Source organism: Frankliniella occidentalis, unplaced genomic scaffold (assembly GCF_000697945.3).
Source record: "Frankliniella occidentalis isolate FOCC.00 unplaced genomic scaffold, Focc_3.1 Scaffold108, whole genome shotgun sequence".
Lineage (NCBI taxonomy): Eukaryota > Metazoa > Arthropoda > Insecta > Thysanoptera > Thripidae > Frankliniella > Frankliniella occidentalis.
In genome coordinates, this window is record NW_026267237.1 from 662,675 (window position 1) to 682,461 (window position 19,787).

General features: G+C 43.5%; 2 protein-coding genes across 3 annotated transcripts in view; one reads left to right on the top strand and one right to left on the bottom strand.

Annotated features, from left to right (window-relative positions):
* Nucleotides 1-1,275: 1,275 nt before the first annotated feature.
* Nucleotides 1,276-4,833, bottom strand: LOC127749945 (putative nuclease HARBI1). The gene is made up of 5 exons (XM_052270069.1): nucleotides 4,046-4,833; nucleotides 3,747-3,876; nucleotides 3,534-3,672; nucleotides 3,080-3,461; nucleotides 1,276-1,357 (listed from the first exon to the last, which is right to left on the bottom strand). Exons 1-5 carry the CDS (start codon nucleotides 4,180-4,182, stop codon nucleotides 1,276-1,278), a joined length of 870 nt encoding a protein of 289 aa, XP_052126029.1. The 5' UTR covers nucleotides 4,183-4,833.
* A 7,374-nt stretch (nucleotides 4,834-12,207) lies between these two features.
* Nucleotides 12,208-19,787, top strand: part of LOC113214370 (glucose dehydrogenase [FAD, quinone]-like) — a 40,748-nt gene continuing 33,168 nt past the window's right edge. For both annotated transcript variants that reach the window (XM_026433708.2, XM_052270035.1), the window contains exons 1-3: nucleotides 12,208-12,368; nucleotides 14,094-14,263; nucleotides 17,850-17,992. In XM_026433708.2, the coding sequence (XP_026289493.1) occupies nucleotides 12,362-12,368; nucleotides 14,094-14,263; nucleotides 17,850-17,992 (320 nt within the window). In that variant the 5' untranslated portion in view covers nucleotides 12,208-12,361. The remainder of the gene's footprint in view (nucleotides 12,369-14,093; nucleotides 14,264-17,849; nucleotides 17,993-19,787) is intronic.

A 19,787-nucleotide genomic window follows, 5' to 3' on the forward strand; every position in this document is an offset into this window, starting at 1 on the left:
GGGGGGGGGGAGTCTCTTTCCGCTTTTGAGGTTTTGGGCCTTCTTCTACAACTTATTGCTCACTAATGCAATTTTAAGCCAATTTTCGTCAAAAAAGACGCTCTAGCGCCTAAACGGTTAGAGAAAGAGCCAAACGGACGACCCATTAATGGTCACGCTACTTTACTAATTATTTCCTCTGTTTCAGGAGGACCTCACTGACGCCATTAATCTTTTAACAGCCACTGTGCACTCATTACCCATAGCATTTGACCTGGACACTAGTGCCCTGGATGAAATAATTAAAAGATTTGCAGAGAGTGTCGAGGCACTCTCTAGGCTTAGTTAATTGATACTGTTCAGGGCACTAGCAATGTGTTTATTCTCGACATTTTCCTAAGTAATTTATATTTATTTTGACTTAGTTGTTTATATGCCAAGCTTTGCCGTATGAATTTCAGATGTGTTTTGATTATTCGACATTTCTGATGGCATTAAGTTTTGCCATGTTTCAGATATTTTTTTATTTGACAATTTTGATGGCATTAAGCCTTGCCATGTTTAAAATATTCTTTGAATAAAAAACTATTCCAACTAATAACTCTTATTCCTTGCCAACCATGCTAATCCCAATCCTAAATTTCCCATCAAATTTGGAAGCTAAACGGGTGTCTCATTCATTCTCCGACATCAATTATCACACTAAGAATTTGGGTAATGTTCCCTTTGGGTCTAAGATATGCCTTGTTAACAATATGAAATTATGTAGGCAGACTAAGCTTGGGAAAGGTCTACACTTGCATGCTATTCTAAAAGCACCAAAAATGTTACTGAAATAAAAAACTCAACATTGAGAAACTTAATTTGACACCATAATTCATATTGTTCTAGTAACTTAGTTTCTAAAGGTCTGAGTACCTTAATCAAAAAGAGCAGTTCACTATTTCAAGAAATAAAAATTATGGTGTCCTTTGCTTTACGAAGTAAAAAAATTCATCTTCAATTTCCAAGATGTGTCGTAGTCACTGTCAACTAGTCCTTTCTCTTTCTGCCCTGAATCAGAACAATCTATGAGCCAGGTTAACACAACTTATCAATCTACTGTGGTGCTTATCCGTTTTATTTACAAGGAACATAAAGGACACCATGATTAGCATGGGGGATTAGCATGGTTGGCATGAAGAAGAGTAATTTATTAGAATAATTTTTATTCAAAAATTACTTAAACAGGGCAAAGCTTAATGCCATAAAAAAAGTTGAATAATCAATACACATTTGGAACTCATACGGAAAAGCTTAGCATATGGGTTTAGTCAATAAAAAATGTCCAAGTTTAAGATCAACTAGGGATGACAGCTTCTTCAAAGAATTAGGATTCCTACAAACAGACCAATTTGTACAAATATGAAAATAAGGTTTTCCGAACATAATGTGTGAATGTTTAGTTCCTTGGCCTTAACACAATACCTTGCAATACAGTGAGCAAATGCACTTTAAGAAGAGCAACTGGTCATGAATGAACAACACTAAACCAAACTTTAAAAATGTACTTTGGCTGAGTTTAAACAATACTAAAAACAAAGAAGTGACAATCCTATCGTTTAGACTATAACTAAATTATAGGGAAGAATTAAAATGGTGAACTGAACAAACTACTTCCTTCATTGAAATTCAAACAGTTTAATAACTTTCAGAGCAATTGGAAAATATTAGAATATCTAGCTTTATCTAAAACTATTTTTCCAATTATAATTTTAAACCAAATTTGAAGGAAAGTTGCAATCACCATAACTAGCTGAAACTTTAGTTACACCAAAACACTGACATATGTAGAGCAAGGTTAAATAAATTGATATAGGTAAGCAAGCTAGTCACTTTAGATTAATTAAATTACCACACACAAAAAAGTCTTTACCTGTTGTAGGGTGGACACCAGGTCTTTTGCGAGCATTTTCAAAGCAGAAGGGAAGCCTAACACACAACTAGCATGGCCGCAATAAAGCAAGGATTGGTAACAAATTTAACTAAAAATAAAAATGCAAACTTTTTGATCAATGAAATGATATATTCACGCAACAATGCATGGCATTCTACTAAGTTGAGCTAAGGAACACACTTGTTCCTGAACAATCGAAAACATAAATAAAATACATGACACCTGCTGTGATAAAAGATGAACCTAAAAAAAGATAATTAACAACAAGCAGGCCCGCCCTTCCGCCAAACGAAGTTGCCAGCTCCGCTTTGCTCCGCCGGCAACTCCGTTCGGCAGGGGCCGGGCCTGCTTGGCCTGCCGGCGGCGATGGTCGGGCCTGCGGCCCGACCATTTCTGTCACGCGATTTGCTGAAGAACATAATCAAATGATGTAACGGGCCTTCGGCCCGCAAAGCCCGTCGTCCTTAAAATTTGCCCCGTAGACACGAGAAAGGGATGTAACGGTGAAGCACCGCGACTACAACCCACCCTTCTGCTTAGAAAACGTTTTTTGTGGTTATTTTGCGGTTTTTAGGCCTTTTTCTACAACTTATTGTTCACTATGGCAATTTTTAGCTTATTTTCGTCAAAAAAGACCCTCTAGCGCCTAAACAGTTAGAGATAGAGCGAAACGGACGAAATTTTTGCCCAAAGGGCTCTACTTTGACGAGTTACCCCTTCGGAGATCATCCAATATTTTCGAAAATTAATAAATTTATTTTTGGGCCACTTTTGTGAGAGAAACTCACTCTGGCGCCCAAACGGTGAGAGATAGAGCAAAACGGACGAAATTTTCGCCCAAAGGGCTCTACTTTCGCAAGTTACCCCTTAGGAGATTCTTAAAAAAATATTTTTTTCCAACTTTTAGGGCCTTTCCTGTTTTCTTTGATACCCCCTTTAAGCCTCTTAGGGGTGGCTGACAGGATTTGCCGTAGGCGTTTGGTTTTGTGGGAGTGAACCTTGAGATCCCCTGAAAATTTGAAGTCTCTAGCACATCTCCTTCTTGTGGAACAGACAGACACACAGACACACACGAGGTCGTTTGCATAAGCCCGCTGGATAGCTTTTTCAAAGCAGAAGGGCGGGCTAAAAAATGATAAAGAACTTCAGTGGCGATTCCTGTACCAGTTGGCATGGGCAACAAGGTCCGCTTGGACTGCTTCTGCATTATCTAGATGCTGAATCACATCATCAGGGTCAACTACATTGTCAGGATCAGGTTCATCTTGAAATTGATGATAGTTTATGGGAACAGGAAGCCTCATGCGTGTGAGAATGTTGTGGAGGACAACACAAGCATTTATAATCAGACCACTTTTCGTAGGTCGATATGGAACAGCATTGTCATTGCAAATGCAACGCCATCTAGCCTTCAGTACACCAATGCACCGTTCCACAGCATTCCTTACTTTTCCATGCAGCTGGGTATAGTGGTACTCAGGTGTACCTTCAGGAGCCCCTGGCAATGGCGTCATCAGCCATGGTTGCAGGGGATAGCCTGAATCTCCTGCAAAAATAAAAGTAAGAGAGATGTGGCAACTCATGTACTATATTAGATTAATCTAATCAATGAACTAACCTAGTAGCCAACAGTGACTTTCACGAAATGCTGTCCGCATGACATCTGGCAGTGCTGAATTATTGTAAACATAGGAATCATGAGAAGATCCAGGATACCGCGCATTGACAGTAAGATTATTTAAATCAACATCACATACCTATAAAAGTAAACTGAGTCAACATGGTTTGAACCAAAATCAACAAAACCCAACAAAAAAATAAAGAGCCTTACAATCATATCATTCAGTGAAGTAAAACCTTTTCTTGAATAATAATGCTGATTTGGTCTTGGGGGTGGAGTGATGTGAATGATGGTACCATCAACTAATCCCAGGACACCTAGTAGGCCCCTGCGGGCATTCCTATAGAAAAGAGCAAAAATTAATTCCAACTATACCACACCAACAAGTAGCAGTAAGCCTGTATGACATATGTGAAGATGATGTATAAATTTGAATGAAGTTTAACAATAGATTAATAGCATTAATATTTACAAGCCCTAATGAACATAATGAGGCTTTCAGCACTTACTTTTCCATCGTAGCAACTCGCTCAGCATGAGTGGCAGGAAAATGTATAAATCTTGTAAGGACAAGGGGATGGTTTAGGGCAGCTGTTATTTCTTCAACAGCATAGCTAACACTAGCTTGAGACATGGGGTGGTGCATGCTTGTTCCCACATGTTCCTGGTAGCCACCAGTGGCAAAGACGGTAAGTGCACACAAGAGCGGCAATAACTGTTAAAAATTTGTTGAGATTTCCCAAGGATTACTCTGACACTAGGAATTCACAGAGAACTCAGTATCCAGTTTAATGACATCAAACAGCTGTTAAGGGTAGATAGGTATAAGCTGTCGTCTGTGAAATCCAAGAAGATTTTCTAACAATATCTCACACTTACTCTTAAGTAGAGAGGAATTGCCAGGGGCCCAGTGCGATGACGAACAAACGGAGTCTGTAACTCCAACAACTCCAGGAAGATGTCCTGGGGCATCCTGTACAGCTCCACAAAGGCTTCAGTGCTAATGTCAAGCGGGTCGTGGGCGTCCCGAAGACGTACTCGCAAATGAATCTGCCTCCTGACTCTTCTCCGATGCTCCATGATAACGTCGTGTGGACGCCCATTGAAGTAATCATACACTAAACAAGAAAAATAAGGTTATGGTATGGCAAGTGATAGAAAGGCTGAGGAAAAGTTTAGATTGAATGACAGTGCACAGGCACAATCGCGTTGGTTACAAATGAAAGAAGAGATTCATGCGTACCCATGACAAAGTAAGAGAGGACAGTGTGGCAGACAAAGAGCAGTCGAAGACAGATCAAATTTTACCGATTCAAACCTCACGAAAGCCGGAAGACAAAAATCACAACACAGCAGTAAGCGCGGCTGGGGGAGCCGGTCTCGTCATGCGGCCAGTGCCGGAGGAGTGGGGGGGAGACAATCTGGCAACAGCGCGTCGGGGAGAACAAAGGGAACGAGTGGAACGGAACCCCGTCTAGCCCCGTCTAGACGACGCGCCCCGGGGTCCCTCGGCCGAGCGAGCCCCTTGATAGCCCTGCTGAAGGGCTTCTGGAGAGCAGGGTAGAGAACGCAACGGAGCGAGCGAACCGGGCAGCGAAGCGAATCGGAAGCGAGCGAGCGGGAGAACGAACAAACAAGCGAGCGAGCCAAAGAGTAACCCCTTAAGAAACAATAAAATAAAATATTTTAAAAAACGTCATTTTGGGGACCTGTGGTTTTTGATTTTTTTTAAATCCAATTTTCGAGCTGGGATGCTCTTCTTCGAACTCAATCTATCTTTTTATGATACAAAACGACCCTGAAAATCCCAGGCCGCTAGCTCAATTCGTTCTCGAGTTATCGTGCGTACAGACAAATAGACAGACAGACAAACAGACGCGAAACTTTTTCATCATCAGTGGAGTATAATAGGCTTCGCTAATCGCTCAGCCAAAAATATTCGTTGGTTGCCAACCTCAAATACTGCTGCTTTTGCAATATCAGTCTACATTGTCTACATTCTGTTTTTATTTTGGTTCCAAGGATGCCTCAATAGGGTATTTCGGGTAAGCGAAGCAGCGGAAACGGAACGGCCGAGCGGCTGCTGGATCCGTCTCAGCCTGCGAACTGCACATGCGCAGTAGACTCTGCGCCGCCCCGCCGCCTCTCCCTCTCCCCCTCGCATCAGCAGCAGAGATGCAACCAGCTGGCCGGTTCCGTTTCCGCCGCTCCGCTTACCCGAAATACCCTATTACTGAAGTCACAAAAGCTGCGGACCAGAGATGAAGATGACGATCATTCGCCTCCTCATAAATCCAAGACAGGAAAAACCACTTCTGCATTAAAGTTACCTCCAATCACGCATGCGCCTAAAATAGCTATGGTGAATTTTATGCTGAGGCATAAAAATTATGCAGTTGGTCGCATTCAGGGTAAGCATGCCAACAAGGCAATGCAAAAGATGCATGATCGTCTAGCTGAAGTTCTTAACAAGGAAAAAGGAGCAGCCCGAAGTGGTACCAAGTGGTGGAAGGTTAACTCTTATTTAACTAAAACGCTTTGCTTAACCCCAATTTAACAGCAGTTTAAGCTGTAACCTTATCTCCCACTGTCTTGGACAACCATGCGAAACACTGCAAAGTCCTATGCTGTCGGCAATAAAGCATTCCGGTAAAGCTTAAATGCAGAAGAATGCGGGGAAGAAGAAAACGGAAATCGCCATGCTTCAACGTGCTTCAACGTGGCGACTCCCGTTTTCTTGTTCCCTACATTCTTCTGCATTTCAGCTTTACCGGAATGCTTTATTACCAGAAACGGGACTACAGAAGGGGGGTGGAGCACCCGATAAATCATTCAAGCCAACAGAAATGCTCTATACCAGCGCCACTGTGAGTATCTATTTAATAATGGTGGAACGATCTGTCTCTTTCGCATTTGTTTACTGTTTTTAGCCCGCTCTTTTGCTTAAAAGCTATACTAGGTAGATGTACGCCAGACCACGTCTCGCGTAACAGGCTTCGCGATATCTCACGAAACACTGTTACGCTGCGACGCGCCTGGCATGCATCTACCTAGGCCTGCGGCGCTGACACCCGAGTCGGGTAGTGCAAAAGTGTACCCAAAGATACGGGCCTCCGGCCTGTCAACGGCCCGTCACTTTGACTAAGCATGCAGGGTTGTACATTTTTTCGCTTATTTTCGTCAAAAACACCCTCTAGCGCCTCTACGGTTAGAGATAGAGCCAAACGGATGAAATTTTCGCCCAAAGGGCTCTACTTTGATGAGTTACCCCTAAGAAAACATTTAAAAAAATCTTTAAAAAATGTCATTTTGGGGACCTGTGGTTTTCAATTTTTTTAAAATCCAATTTTTGAGCTAGGATGCTCTTCTTCGAACTCGATCTGTCTTTTGATGATACAAAACGACCCTGAAAATCCCAGGTCGCTAGCTCAATTCGTTCTCGAGTTATCGTGCGTACAGATAAACAGACAGACAGACACACACAGACAGACGCGAAACTTTTTGATCATCACTGGAGTAATAGGCTTCGCTATCGCTCAGCCAATAAGCGGGCTTATGCCATCGCCTCTGTGTCTGTCTGTCTGTCCGTCTGTCCGTTCCCCAAGAAAGACGTGAGCTAGAGGTCTGAAATTTTCAGGGTATTATTGTTGTCACTTCTGGACAACGAAACGGTTGGTGCAAATCCTTGCAACCACCCCTGAGTGGGTCTGAGGGGGTAACAAAGAAATAGGGGTTGGTCCGAGAAGTGGGAAAAAAATATTTATTTATTGTCTCCTAAGGGGTAACTCGTGAAAGTAGAGCCCTTTTGGGCTAAAATTTCGTCCGTTTCGCTCTATCTCTCACCGTTTAGGCGCTAGAGGGAGTTTTTCTGACAAAAGTGGCCCCAAAACAATAGATTAAGCTTAGAAAATATTTGATGGTTTCCTACGGGGTAACCTTGGGAGAGTAGAACCCTATGGGCTAAAATTTCGTCCGTCTGGCTCTATCTCTCACCGTTTCGGCGCTAGAGGGAGTTTTTCTGACAAAAGTGACCCCGAAACAATATATTAAGTTTAGAAGATATTTGATGGTTTCCTAGGGGGTAACTTGTGAAAATAGAGTCCTGTGGGTTAAAATTTCGTCCGCTTGGCTCTATCTCTCACCGTTTAGGCGATAGATGGAGTTTCTCTCACCAAAATGGCCAAAACAGAAATATTTTTATTTTTTCAGAAGTACACTTCTGTCTGAGAAGTATGCGGCCGGTTCAAAATTTTCTTCTAAGCAGAAGAGTGGGCTTATTTTATGGTGGCACATCATTAATAAAACGTGTACACTTTCATGCAAAAAACCACAAAAAAAAACACATTTAGTTTTTTGTTGTTTGAACACGTTCTGTGTCATTCAGAGTATGCCTGGAAGTATATTTAACTTCTAGGTCTAGTCTTATGTACATTTTCATAGGTGTCTTATCGGATTCATAAGCTAACATCAATAACTTAAAATTTCGGCATAACTTGGATGTATCCACAAACTGCGGCCCACACAGCCAAAGATGTTCAGCGTATGAAAAGAATACTTCGTTTGTTGAGTTTTACTTACGAAGCAGACAGAAAAGGTACCTGGCAAAAAGATGGTACGAAGCGAGCCGTCACTCAAACGGCCCGAAGGCCCGTTTTCGGATCGAAGATGTATTACACCATAAAAATTCAGAAGGGACGGGCCGAAGGCCCGTCCCAAACGCCGCCGGCAGGCCAAGCTGGGCCCGCTCCCTGCCGAACCGAGTTGCCGGTGGAGCGAAGCGGAGCTGGCAACTTGGTTTGGCGGAAGAGCGGGCCCAGCTTGTTCTACTGTTGTCCGACTGTCGTACGACAGTTATGTGTTACGAGGGTTGAATAATAGGACCCGACCAGTGCACACACTGTGAAGCGGTACTTCAATGCGTGTGCCGCATAGCACCAATAGCACCTATGCTAAGCCACGGTCACTAGATACAGCTTTAACGTCACTACGCTGGAGTCGAAACTTTTTAATATCCTGCGGACTTTTGCGCGTAATATTGATTGTACGGTATTTCACTCGATCTGTCAGCTACAAATCTTAGTTAAAAATGCACAAAATTTTCAATTTTGACAAAGTCCTGTGAGGTAAAGATTGTTGTACACATTCTTATGGCGTATTTTGCGAAACCAGTGTCCTTCTACCAAAATAGCACTGACTTCTGCAGAAGTTGCTTAACTTCTGAAATGGACCAATTTTGCCTCGAAAATTTCAATATCACTCTGGGTCCGCGGTTACGGGTTAAGTTGGTGTATACTGGCACGCAGCTGCAGTGCAGTGTTGGCATATCGACCTGTTCTACTGCCATTTAATAGCAAAAATAGGGACTGTCCGGTTTGCCCCGGTTTCGGGTTTAAATCCGGGCGGGGTTTCAGAGGCTTGTGCAGGTGAACTGGCGCAAAGAAAATTTCCTCTCCAGATGGAAAATATGTATCTTGGCGCCTAGTTTCTAGAATCCGCGGTTATTTTTCATACCCCTACCGGTTTTAGAAATATTGAGGAAAAACGGTCAAATTTGTCCGGAATATGACACTTTGACGGTATATTCCATACGTAGTTGCAGCCTTGCGATGTTCTGGTTTTCCTTGCAGAGTTGGGGCGCTTTCTGTAGAGATACTTTGGAATACTCCCGACGCCGTCGCTCGGCGTACCCAGCTGTGCGAACCATCCTGGGTGGTCCGAATAGGGTGTTCCAGACAATCTACAACGGAAGTACGAAAAGAACAAACTCACTGACCTTTCTGTTTCCGTAAGGGCTCTGATTGGTCGAGCTAATCACGCCTTTCAGGTATGAGAAACTGTCAGATCAGTTCCGACCTCCCCTCCATATTTGAGAGGTTCGGATCGGACCAAACTACCATGGAAGTTTCTCATACTGGGCGGACGGAAACAGGTAAATCAGTGAGCGTGTTCTTTTTCACTTCCGTTTCAGATAGCCTGGAACACCCTATTACCCTGTAGAGATGCATTATTTTAGTTGAAGGGCAATCAAATCTGAAATATATGTTCCTCGAAGCTCCTATAGCTTCTATAATATATTTGAATGAGTTAACCTCCAAACATGTCATTGCAGGAAATTTAGGCGTCTGTCGCCTAACATATTCAGTTTTATATCCACAAGGGAAGTTAGTACGCCAATCTTTCAAATTTACTAAAAAGTTGTTTGAGGGGAAACGTGCTGGATTCTATGGCAACTATTGATGTAACACATCCTCATTTCTTGATAAGCTCTTACTCATTTAAAATAATACTGACTCCTATACACAATAATAAAATATATTTTTTTCCATAGTTGCCCTTGGAACGGGTGGTCATCGGTCCAAATGTAGAGGAAATTCTTCGCAGAATTCCCTTGCCTAATGTTGACCCGGCGGCTCGTCTTATGACACAAAAGGGACGGGACGGCAGGCGTGCACAGGACATCAATAGGGTATTGGTCTAGAGCGCTGAGCGGAAGTAGAAGAACAAAAACGGAAGGTGGAAAGGCGCCCGGGCCGACCCCCTCTCCTAAACGGGGCGGAGTGGGGGAGCGCCCGGGGAGAAGTGGAGGGCAGGCGGGGAGGAGTGCGGGCGCCTTTCCGTCTTCCGTTTTTGTTCTACTTCCGCTCAGCGCTCTAGACCAATACCCTATAAATTTAGACAGTGGTGTCTAGATTTTTATACCACTGCAGGCCGGACGGGAGTCGAACCTGTGACTGAGCGGTCCAGAACCCGCCGCCCGAACACGCTTGGCCAAAGCGGATTCGTGGTAGGAGGCGTGCGGGTGTTCCCTCTAGTGCTGCAGCAGGCATCTGCGACTGTCACCACAAACGTGAGTGTTTGTACAAAATGGAACAACCGAAAAGGCATTAACCGTTGTAAAGCACGGTAGCGGAGGTCGTGTGGCATCATCAGCCCACGGCGGTGGTCCTTTGACGAGATCACAGATAGTACAACACTCTGATCGGGGCGTGATGGTAATCCAAAGTCGCAGCCATGCCTGCTGCAGCACTAGAGGGAACACCCGCACGCACTGCTAATAAAGCATTCCGGTAAAGCTGAAATGCAGAAGAATGCGGGGAACAGGAAAACGGAAATCGCTATCCTTAAACATGGTGACTTCCGTTTTCTTGTTCCCCGCATTCTTCACCATTTCAGCTTTACCGGAATGCTTTATTCGCTTTGGCCAAGCGTGTTCGGGCGTCGGGTTCTGGACCGCTCAGTCACAGGTTCGACTTAATGTTCGTTCTTGAATTTTTGTCTCATATGTTTTACTGTTAAGTGAAAATGTAAGCCGCAGGGATTAACAGAAAGAATGCTAGAAGTGCCGATTTTCGTGATAATTTCGATGTTTAACTGTAATTTTCTCAAAATTGGCCAGAAGGATTTTAATGAGGCTATAGTCAAATGAAATCAAATTTTTGGATTGATTTTTCGATAAAATTTTATTAAAATCTGTTCAACAGAAGTCGCGGTACCTTAATGAATGAGGGAAAGAAAAAAAGAATTCACTCGCACGCGAGCAGAAAGGCCCCCTTGGGGGGGCCTAAAAAATGTACAACCCTGCATGCTTAGTCGAAGTGACGGGATGTTGACGGGCCGGCCGGCCCGTGTCTTTGTGTACATTTTTGCGCTACCCGACTCGGGTGTCAGCGCCGCAGGCCTAGGTAGATGTATGTATGCCAGGCGCGTGGCAGCGCAACAGTGTTTCGTGAGATATCGCGAATCCTGTTACGCGAGACGTGGTCTGGCGTACATCTACCTAGTAGTTTGTTAGTCATTATTTTTGCGTGAAAAGTGTCGTTTTACAGACAAAATTCCCATACTAAAAACGACAAACCTACGATAACTCGGTTTGTCGTTTTTTTTTTTTTGTTTTTTTTTTGGCAGTTCCTGTGTCGTACTTTCGGCGTTTGTTCGTCCTACGTTTGACGTCCGTATGTCGTTATCAAACGACAAACTTATCACAGAATAATCCTAAAGCAAGCCATACGGGAAGTCCTGTTTTGAATACTTTGAAGTGATGACCCTGAAAGTCGCTGGCCGGCCCATTCCTGAAGTTACCCAGCAACTTGCATCGGTGTCAGAGTGCTCAAATAAAACAAAGAAGAAGCGAAAGGTGTTATACTGTAACATATGGGCTTTCCGCTTGCTTGTTTGCCGCATTCTTATTGATTGAAGCCGTGCGTCGTAGACGTTTTGCGATACTGCCTAAGTAAGCAGCAAATTCTTTACAAATACCCGAATTTCGTTTTGAATATTATATTATATCGGTGTAATCTTGAAATGTTACGAGTACCTTTTGTACGTCTATCGCATTCTCATTTTTGACAATTTTCCGAAGGTTCTGATTGCGTTAGTGAGGCATTCCGGTAAAACTGAAAAGAAGAATGAGGGGAACAACAAAACGGATATCACTACACTATAGCATGGCGACTTCCATTTTTTTGGTTCCCGCATTCTTCTGTTCAGCTTCACTGGAATGCTTTATTTGCCAATGCATATTAAGAACTCTTTTGCGACGTGTTCTGTCAGTTTGCACGTCTTCTTTTATCCATCTCTGAGTGACCGACATTCTCGCTATTCATCTTTCGAATGATCAATGACACGAAGTAGTGAGTACCCTCACTTCAGTTCAGTGCACATCTGCTTCTTGAGAAAATGCCATATCACCAAATGGAAGTGGGTATTTGCGGATGAAGATTCGAAGATATGCGTGAGTTGCCAGTGCACCGGCACTGAAACAGTACATATAGAGTGCTCTCCAAACCTTTTACGTGTCATTTCACTGCAGTCTGCCCGGCTTCAACATGGCAGGTATTGATAAAACCATCACATCATGGGGTCGCCGACTTAAATACTCAATGTTCTCAGAGAGACTATCCTCGTAGACTACTAGTGCCAACCGTGCCAACCTGTGAAAAGAAAACCTCGCAGTTATTGGCGCCTTTTTTATGGCTGGTGCTTTCCTGCACTAAACCTTTCCATAAAATAAAGCAGTGTGAAGAAAGTTCGTGAATTTAAGACTATTACTATTATTTTGGATTTACAACAGGTAGACATCTGGAGGGCCCCCCGTTTGGAGCGTCCCCTCTGATTTATTTTATTATTTAAATTATAAAATTAGTTTTAAATGTGAGATGGCATCGTTTCGTAGGGATCCAATTGGTCAAAATAATTCAAACTTTGTAATATTTTTATTTTGTATTAAAAAAAAATATAGATGTGAAAGTAAATAGTGTAGTGACAGTGACCTCTAATAATTTTCAGAACTATATTGTTCAAGTCCAGTCCGTGGTTCAGTCGAGTCAGTCACACTCCACAATCACTCGCATTCTATCGGCAGACCCCTCGACTAGGTCGCTACCTATAACATTCCTCTTTCAGTTCTTCTTGAACCCTTTACGTTTTCTTCTTTGTGTCCTTCCTCGCAAAACCCTATACAAGCAGGCGCCAGCTTTGACTCGGCGCCACACCGTGACCAGCGCTTAATGTGAATACATCGCTCTTAAAAGACTCTGGACTTTCATTCCGAATACCCCCCACCCGTTAAAAAGCATTTGATCAAAAGTCATCTATTGTTTTTGAACTAAGTAATGCCTGCATGAATGCGTTACATTAGGTTGTTTGCGGAAATTCGAATGGCTCAGTTTGTAGCGATACAGGTAGTCAAATGCTTTTTTGTGTGTGTGTTTTTTTTTAGCCCGCCCTTCTGCTTTGAAAAAGCTATCCAGCGGGCTTATGCAAACGACCTCGTGTCTGTCTGTCTGTCTGTTCTACTAGAAGATGTGCTACACACTTGAAATTTTCAGGGTATCTTAAGGTCCACTCTTAGAGAACGAAACGCCTGCGGCAAATCCTGGCAACCACCCCTAAGGGTGTGAAAAGGGGTATCCAAGGTTCAAAAATTCTCCCATAAAAGTACATTCTTTAATGTGCTAAGGGGGGGGTACTCCGTGAAAGTAGAGATCTTTTGGGGCGAAAATTTCGTCCGTTTTCCTCTATCTCTAACCGTTAAGGCGCTAGAGGGTCTTTTTTTTGACGAAAGTAAGCTAACAATTGCCATAGTGAACAATAAGTTGTAGACAAAGGCCTAACAAGCAGGCCCGCCCTTCCGCCAAACGAAGTTGCCAGCTCCGCTTCGCTCCACCGGCAACTCCATTCAGCAGGGGCCGGGCCTGCTTGTTTTAATTACGCGCTTGCGGCGGCGGGTTTGACATACCAGTCGACATCTCAAGTTGTCCTCAACTAGTACGTAGCTAAAATCCGTGAGCTGTCCAACGGCTCATCAGGGTGCAGCAAAGTAATACCAAGTAGTTTCTGTAATGAGCCAATACTCAAAGCAATAATAAAAGTTTTCCAAGGGGTAAAATGAAAACAACATTTGTTGTTTATTAACAGCTGTCTCATTTCCAACTTGTTTCTTTGACAACCATTTGTAACAGTGTACCGCTCACCCTTCAAACTGGTGCTATGTTTTAACACAGAAACTTTGAATTGTTTTCTCCAGACGCGTCTTGCATATTTGTTTAATTTCCACAGCGCAATGCATTGCTGCCGCGTCCTTCCTGTCGCTCATCATGAGCGCGGTTCACTTCGACGCACCTACAACTCCGGCTACAGCACCAGGAGAGGTCGACTTCATTGTGGTTGGTGGTGGGTCAGCGGGTGCCGTTGTGGCCAGCCGTCTATCCGAGGTCGCTGACTGGCAGGTATGAGTACGCGCGTTCCATATCAGCTGACAAGGCGCTACTAGTCAAGGGAGCCAGTCCTAGTAGGAGGCGACCCAAATGTGTATTGTTAATACGATGTCCGCACTGGTCCGAACTGCGATGAATGCATTTTAAGCGCCAGAAACAGAAAATTTGGGATTTAGAGGCTGGAAAAAAAACTGAAAAAGTTGCGGAAAAAATGGAAAAAAGAAAGAAAAAGGTTTTAGCCCGCCCTTCTGGTTTAAAAAAGGTTTCCAGGAGGCTTATGCAAACGACCTCGCGTCTGTGTGTTATAGCTTTATGTTGTGCCCGACAGCACCAGTGCATTAATAAGTGGTAGAGAGGGCGTGAGCATCCTGAGTAAATTTTAGTTAGGGCGCCAGAGAGTTTACACTCTCCTCAAAATAACTCAAGCTAGGCAGTGTGTACTTAATAAGATGATATAAAATTTAATAAGTGAGAAAAACAATCACATGGCGAGAAACAGTAATTCAAGCTGGGTACGGCAGACATTCAAATACATAGTACAAAATAGAGGACTCGTGGTCTCCATAGATACAACAAACAAAGTATCATAATAGATCTACTCATATTGTGCCGTACAATCTCCAAAATACATACACATGGATCCCCGTGACTAAAAGCAGTTCAGGGTCACTCCTGGGGCCTGAGTGTGCCACGAAACATGGCACACTTAACCTAGACTCCAGAAAGTTTCCCTTAGGCCACTTCTAGCCACGAGGACCCAGAGGTGAAGCATACAGACTCAACACCTCAACGGGGGTCACAGAGTGGTAGACATCATAACTTGAACCGAGTGCCAAATGCACAGACAACAATATGACAGCGCCCAGCGCTCAAGAACATTACTCATATTGTTTAATTTGGAGGAGAAACGGCGGAGGCGGAGTGGTGCTTACTTTCTGAGATCCATATAGGTGATGGATATCACAAACAGGTGGCTTGAGAGTCTGCAGAGGTGGTGTGGCAGTACTCCCATCTCAACTCCAGTTCATCGCCGCCGGGACGGCGACACGCCGAGGCATTTAGCCGGACATCACGCTCAGTAGCACTCTGGCTAGACACATGGTATAAACTACCAGCAAACACCCTGTAAGTAAGAGCCGGACACATGACAATGACAGCACAGACTATAGCGACGGTTGAGGTTAAGAGGCCCACACAGCTTGCGGCTTACCGGGAAAACAGAAGGTGTTAAGCACGCCACTATCAAGTACTCCGGGTGTCGACTTAGGTGACCCTCGTGGCGAAGCCTGACCGGCTGTCAACCCGTCCAAGCCGTGCAGCAGTGCAAAACGAAAGAGAGCTTTTCTTCTTTCCCGAGCTCCCAGCAGATCTCCCTCCCCGCCCTCAGCCCGCGAACCCGCGCGCCTCAGCGCTCATGGTGGCCAAACCGGGCGAATGCGCCTTGCGCTCGGAGTATCTCCCGTCTAGAGGCTGAAGCTACCCCGCGCTCAGCCACCTCAGGACTTCCCTGTAGCTTCCACGCTACAGTGTCTGTCTGTTCCACTAGAAGATGGGCTAGAGACTTGAAATTTTCAGAGTATCTTATCTACGCCGCCGGTTGGACCGAAAAAAGATACTGTAAAGGCCCATTTACGATCGTTTTGGATTATTTAAAATAAATTTGGTTTTATTTAAGCGAAGGCGGTTTTGTCATTACTGTAAGGGGTTTTCGCGGAGAGGCATTTTCGATCGTTTCCGCATGTTTCCGAGTTTAAGAACAATTCTTGCCACCGTCGCCATGTTTGTTTGGCGTTTCCACCATTCTCAATGGCTAGTTCGAACTTCGCGCCCTAGGCCGCATAAAATTTAAGGATCAATTTTAACCAAAAGGCTAGCACAAATTTTATTTTTCATCCCGATGGAGATTCTCACTAAGCGAGCCGTTTATACTTACTAAGAATTTTATTTAAGCCAAGGCTAGATCGTAAGTGCTACCACAGAAACCAATGCTACGGAATTTTCATATTAACCAAGAAAAACGATCGTAAATGGGCCTTAAACATCCTCATGTGTCAAAATTTGATAACATTTAGGACAGAAAAAAATTATTCAGTCCTTGAGCGTAAGTGACAAAAGTGATAAAATGTGATTTACAATCTGTTCTCGAGTTCTGCATCAAGCACTTTTTGGTTCAATGTTTTCTGCTTACCAATTCGCGAAAATAGTCTATTTTCAAATATTTTGCTCCTTGACGCTATAAGATATTTCGTTAACACTGTGCTAATATCACGGGACATTGATTTTCAATTGTTTGTGATAAATTATGGAGGTAGCAAGTCTCGGATTTGATGTATTTGTGGGTGATTTGTATGAGTGAGGTAAAATCAAGGATGAACAGACCTTGAGTGAATAGACTCGAAGTGAATGGACTTTGGGTCAGTCAGATGTTGGGTCAAAATAGTCTAGGTGAGAGGACCAAGCCTTGTAAGCAGCCTATGCCTGTTAATAGGATGAAGGGTAGCCGTAAAACAGACGGTTTAATTTTCAAAATATAGACCGATAATTTATTGGACAGCTTTTCAATTACTGTTTTATGAAAATGAGTTCTGTTTTTTGCAACCTATACTGGCTTTTGCTCATTCGCCATTGGAGCATTGACAATCACAAAATCATCAATAATTCGATCTTATAGCCGTATAGACTGAAAGGTTAATTTTTTTAATTTTTCCATTTTTCCCTATAAAATACATTCTTTCCTTTCTTTGTCAAAAAGTTTAAATTTTCCGTGAGGCTTGAGGACGAGTTAGCCTGGACTGAAAAGGGCGTGACCTAGAACGGCATGGGACGACTTGGACGGGGGACGTGATGGGGTGAATTGTCCTAGATCCTGTTACTTGGTCTGAAAATGCAGTGTGCCATGGTCCAAAAAGTAATTAATTTATTCTGCGCGATTAGCGAAGCCTAATCTCCGTCTGGTCGGCAAAAACTTTTTCTGTGTGTGTGTGTGTTTGTGTATCCACACGAAATTCGAGAACGAAAAGAGCTAGCGACTTGAGATTTAAGGGTCGTTTTGCACCATAAAAAGACATATCGAGTTCAAAGATGAGCATTCTAGCTCAAAAGTTTAATTTTAAAAACATCGAAAACAATGAAACCCAATAATAACGTTTTTTGATTTTCTTTCAAAAAATACAGTTTTTTTAAGGGGTAACACATCATAATAGAGACCTTTGTTTTGCTCTAGCTCATACTGTTGAGGCGCTAGAGGTTATTTGTGGCAAAAAGAACCGAAAAAATTACAACCCTGCACGCTAAACGAAAATGGCCAGCCGTAGGCCCATATCTTTGTCTACATTTTTCATTACTCGAGTTGGGCGTCGGCGCCGCAAGCCAGATGTATGCCAGGCCCGTCGCAGCGTGACGGTGTTCCGTGAGATGTCGCGAAGCCTGATACGCGAGACGTGGTCTGGCGCACATCTTCCTTGTTAGAATTTGTCCATCGCTTTTGAGTTGTAGTTGAATAATTTTTGTCTTCCTGCTTTTTAAAATCTTTAGCACTCATGAATTTGTCCTGCTGTGTCTACCTTGGTCTACCGCTAAACTTTTTATCCTCTTTCAGGTGTTGCTTCTTGAAGCAGGGCCTGAACAAGAGCCCTCGACTTACGTGCCTACGTTTTATGGGTATACCAGTGCTGTACCGGAGTATGATTGGTGGATGAAAGTTGAAGATACTCCAAACGACCACACAGGTTTTATCTCAAGGTAACGCTTCGCTTTTTAAGTGCACGCCTAGCACGCACGACCAAAATTTATCTGAAATTACAAACTTCTTTTGGAGAAAAGGTAGGACTGTTGTTTAGGGCGACTTAAGACACACTGATGGCATCACAGGTTAGCTTGGCCCAAAATCCAGGGTCAGAACACGGATTTTGGTCATCGGTGGTTTTCTGAAGGACAAAACGATGCTGGTTACGGTGCACAGTGGCAGCTGGTCATAAGTCAAAAATGCCAAATTGCGTTAAGACAGTTACCAATATCATTCTTTTATTCCCAAAGGACCACTGTACCATGTTGGAAGCTCGTTTTGGGCCTTCTTGTCCTGGATAAATAGATATAACCACTCAAACGGGGACTATTTTTACTCCGCTGCGCGCGGCTGGCTCTCCTCTGAATCATCTCTCCACCTTAACCTCGATATAACAAATAGTTTCTGATCGCGCAAGCAAAGCTTTTATACCGATTTAAAGAACAGACTTTCCGGTTCATTTCGATGCGAAGAACGCCCCCCTACTCCAAAAAATATGTGTTTCATGAACGATTAAATATATGCATGCATCGGCTAACACATACACGAGTGTAACATTAACGAATAACAAAACGTTATGAGGTGCTTATCTGATAAATTACGGACCCATGCAGCCAGCCACTCAGACATTTCGGTAATAGTATACAACAGTGACTCAGAGCCGATGAGTCACTCTTCTATACCATTGGAAAGGGCTTTTTGATTATAATACGGAACACTTTCAATTTATTGGCGCTCGAGTCTGGTTTTCCGAAAAATTAAAAATATACATACGTCGCCGCTAACCTTCAGACGGACTTTGAAGACGACAGAATAACTTACGTTTACGGCTAGTCTTGGCATTGATGGGGCCGGCTGGGGTTTTTACAACGTTGCTCATGCATGAAAGACTACGCCTGATTCAAAATATCAGGCTTTCTTTCTCTACCGTTGCTTAAATCACAGTTTCCACGCTTCTCCAAAAATGCCTTCTGCTCGGTGGGGTCCTACCCTGAAAGGGGACCGAGTGCCGTCTCCTGCGAGGCTACGTACCGGTGAGGCACTCGGGCGGACGCGGGTGCAGTTGCCAACAACAATGGGCAGTCCAGAGGGGTGCAGGCGCGGGTTTACAGTGGTACCAACCGGATATAGGAAGTTCGTGGCTGCCCGTCCTCCAATGAATTTACCCTTCTATTTAACTATAAATCTTGCGTTGAACGTTTCGAACAGTAGCTGCTATATAGCTGCCCGTTTTCGAATAAATTTCCTCGAATGAATTTTCCCTTCTTTTTAACTATTACAAAATCCCAGAAGAAAGCGGAAGAAAGCCTGATGTTTTGAATCAGGCGTAGTCTTTCATGCATGAGCAATGTTGTAAAAACCCCAGCCGGACCAATCAATGTCAAGACCAGCCATAAACGTAAGTTATTCTGTCGTCTTCAAAGTCCGTCTGAAGGTTAGCGGCGACGTATGTATTTAATTTTCCGGAAAACCAGACTCGAGCGCCAATAAATTGAAAGTGTTCCGTATTATAATCAAAAAGCCCTTTCCTTTTGTTGGCTGAGCGATTAGCGAAGCCCATTACTCCACTGACCGGAAAAGTTTCATTCTGTTTGTCTGTTAGTCTGTCTGTCTGTTTGTTTGTCTGTCCGCACGATAACTCGAAAAAGAATTGAGGGAGCGATCTGGGAATTTCAGGTTCGTTTTGTATCACAAAAAGACAGATCGAGTTCGAAGATGAGCATTCTAGCTTAAAAATTGACTCTGAAAAAA

Excerpts from the sequence above, each read along its gene's own strand:
- LOC127749945 (XM_052270069.1), bottom strand. The coding sequence starts at position 4,182 with ATGCACCACCCCATGTCTCAAGCTAGTGTTAGCTATGCTGTTGAAGAA. Across the intron at positions 3,673-3,746 it reads CTTCACTGAATGATATGATT|GTATGTGATGTTGATTTAAA; the intron begins GTAAGGCTCTTT and ends TTACTTTTATAG. Across the intron at positions 1,358-3,079 it reads CTTGTTGCCCATGCCAACTG|GAATCCTAATTCTTTGAAGA; the intron begins GTACAGGAATCG and ends GTCTGTTTGTAG.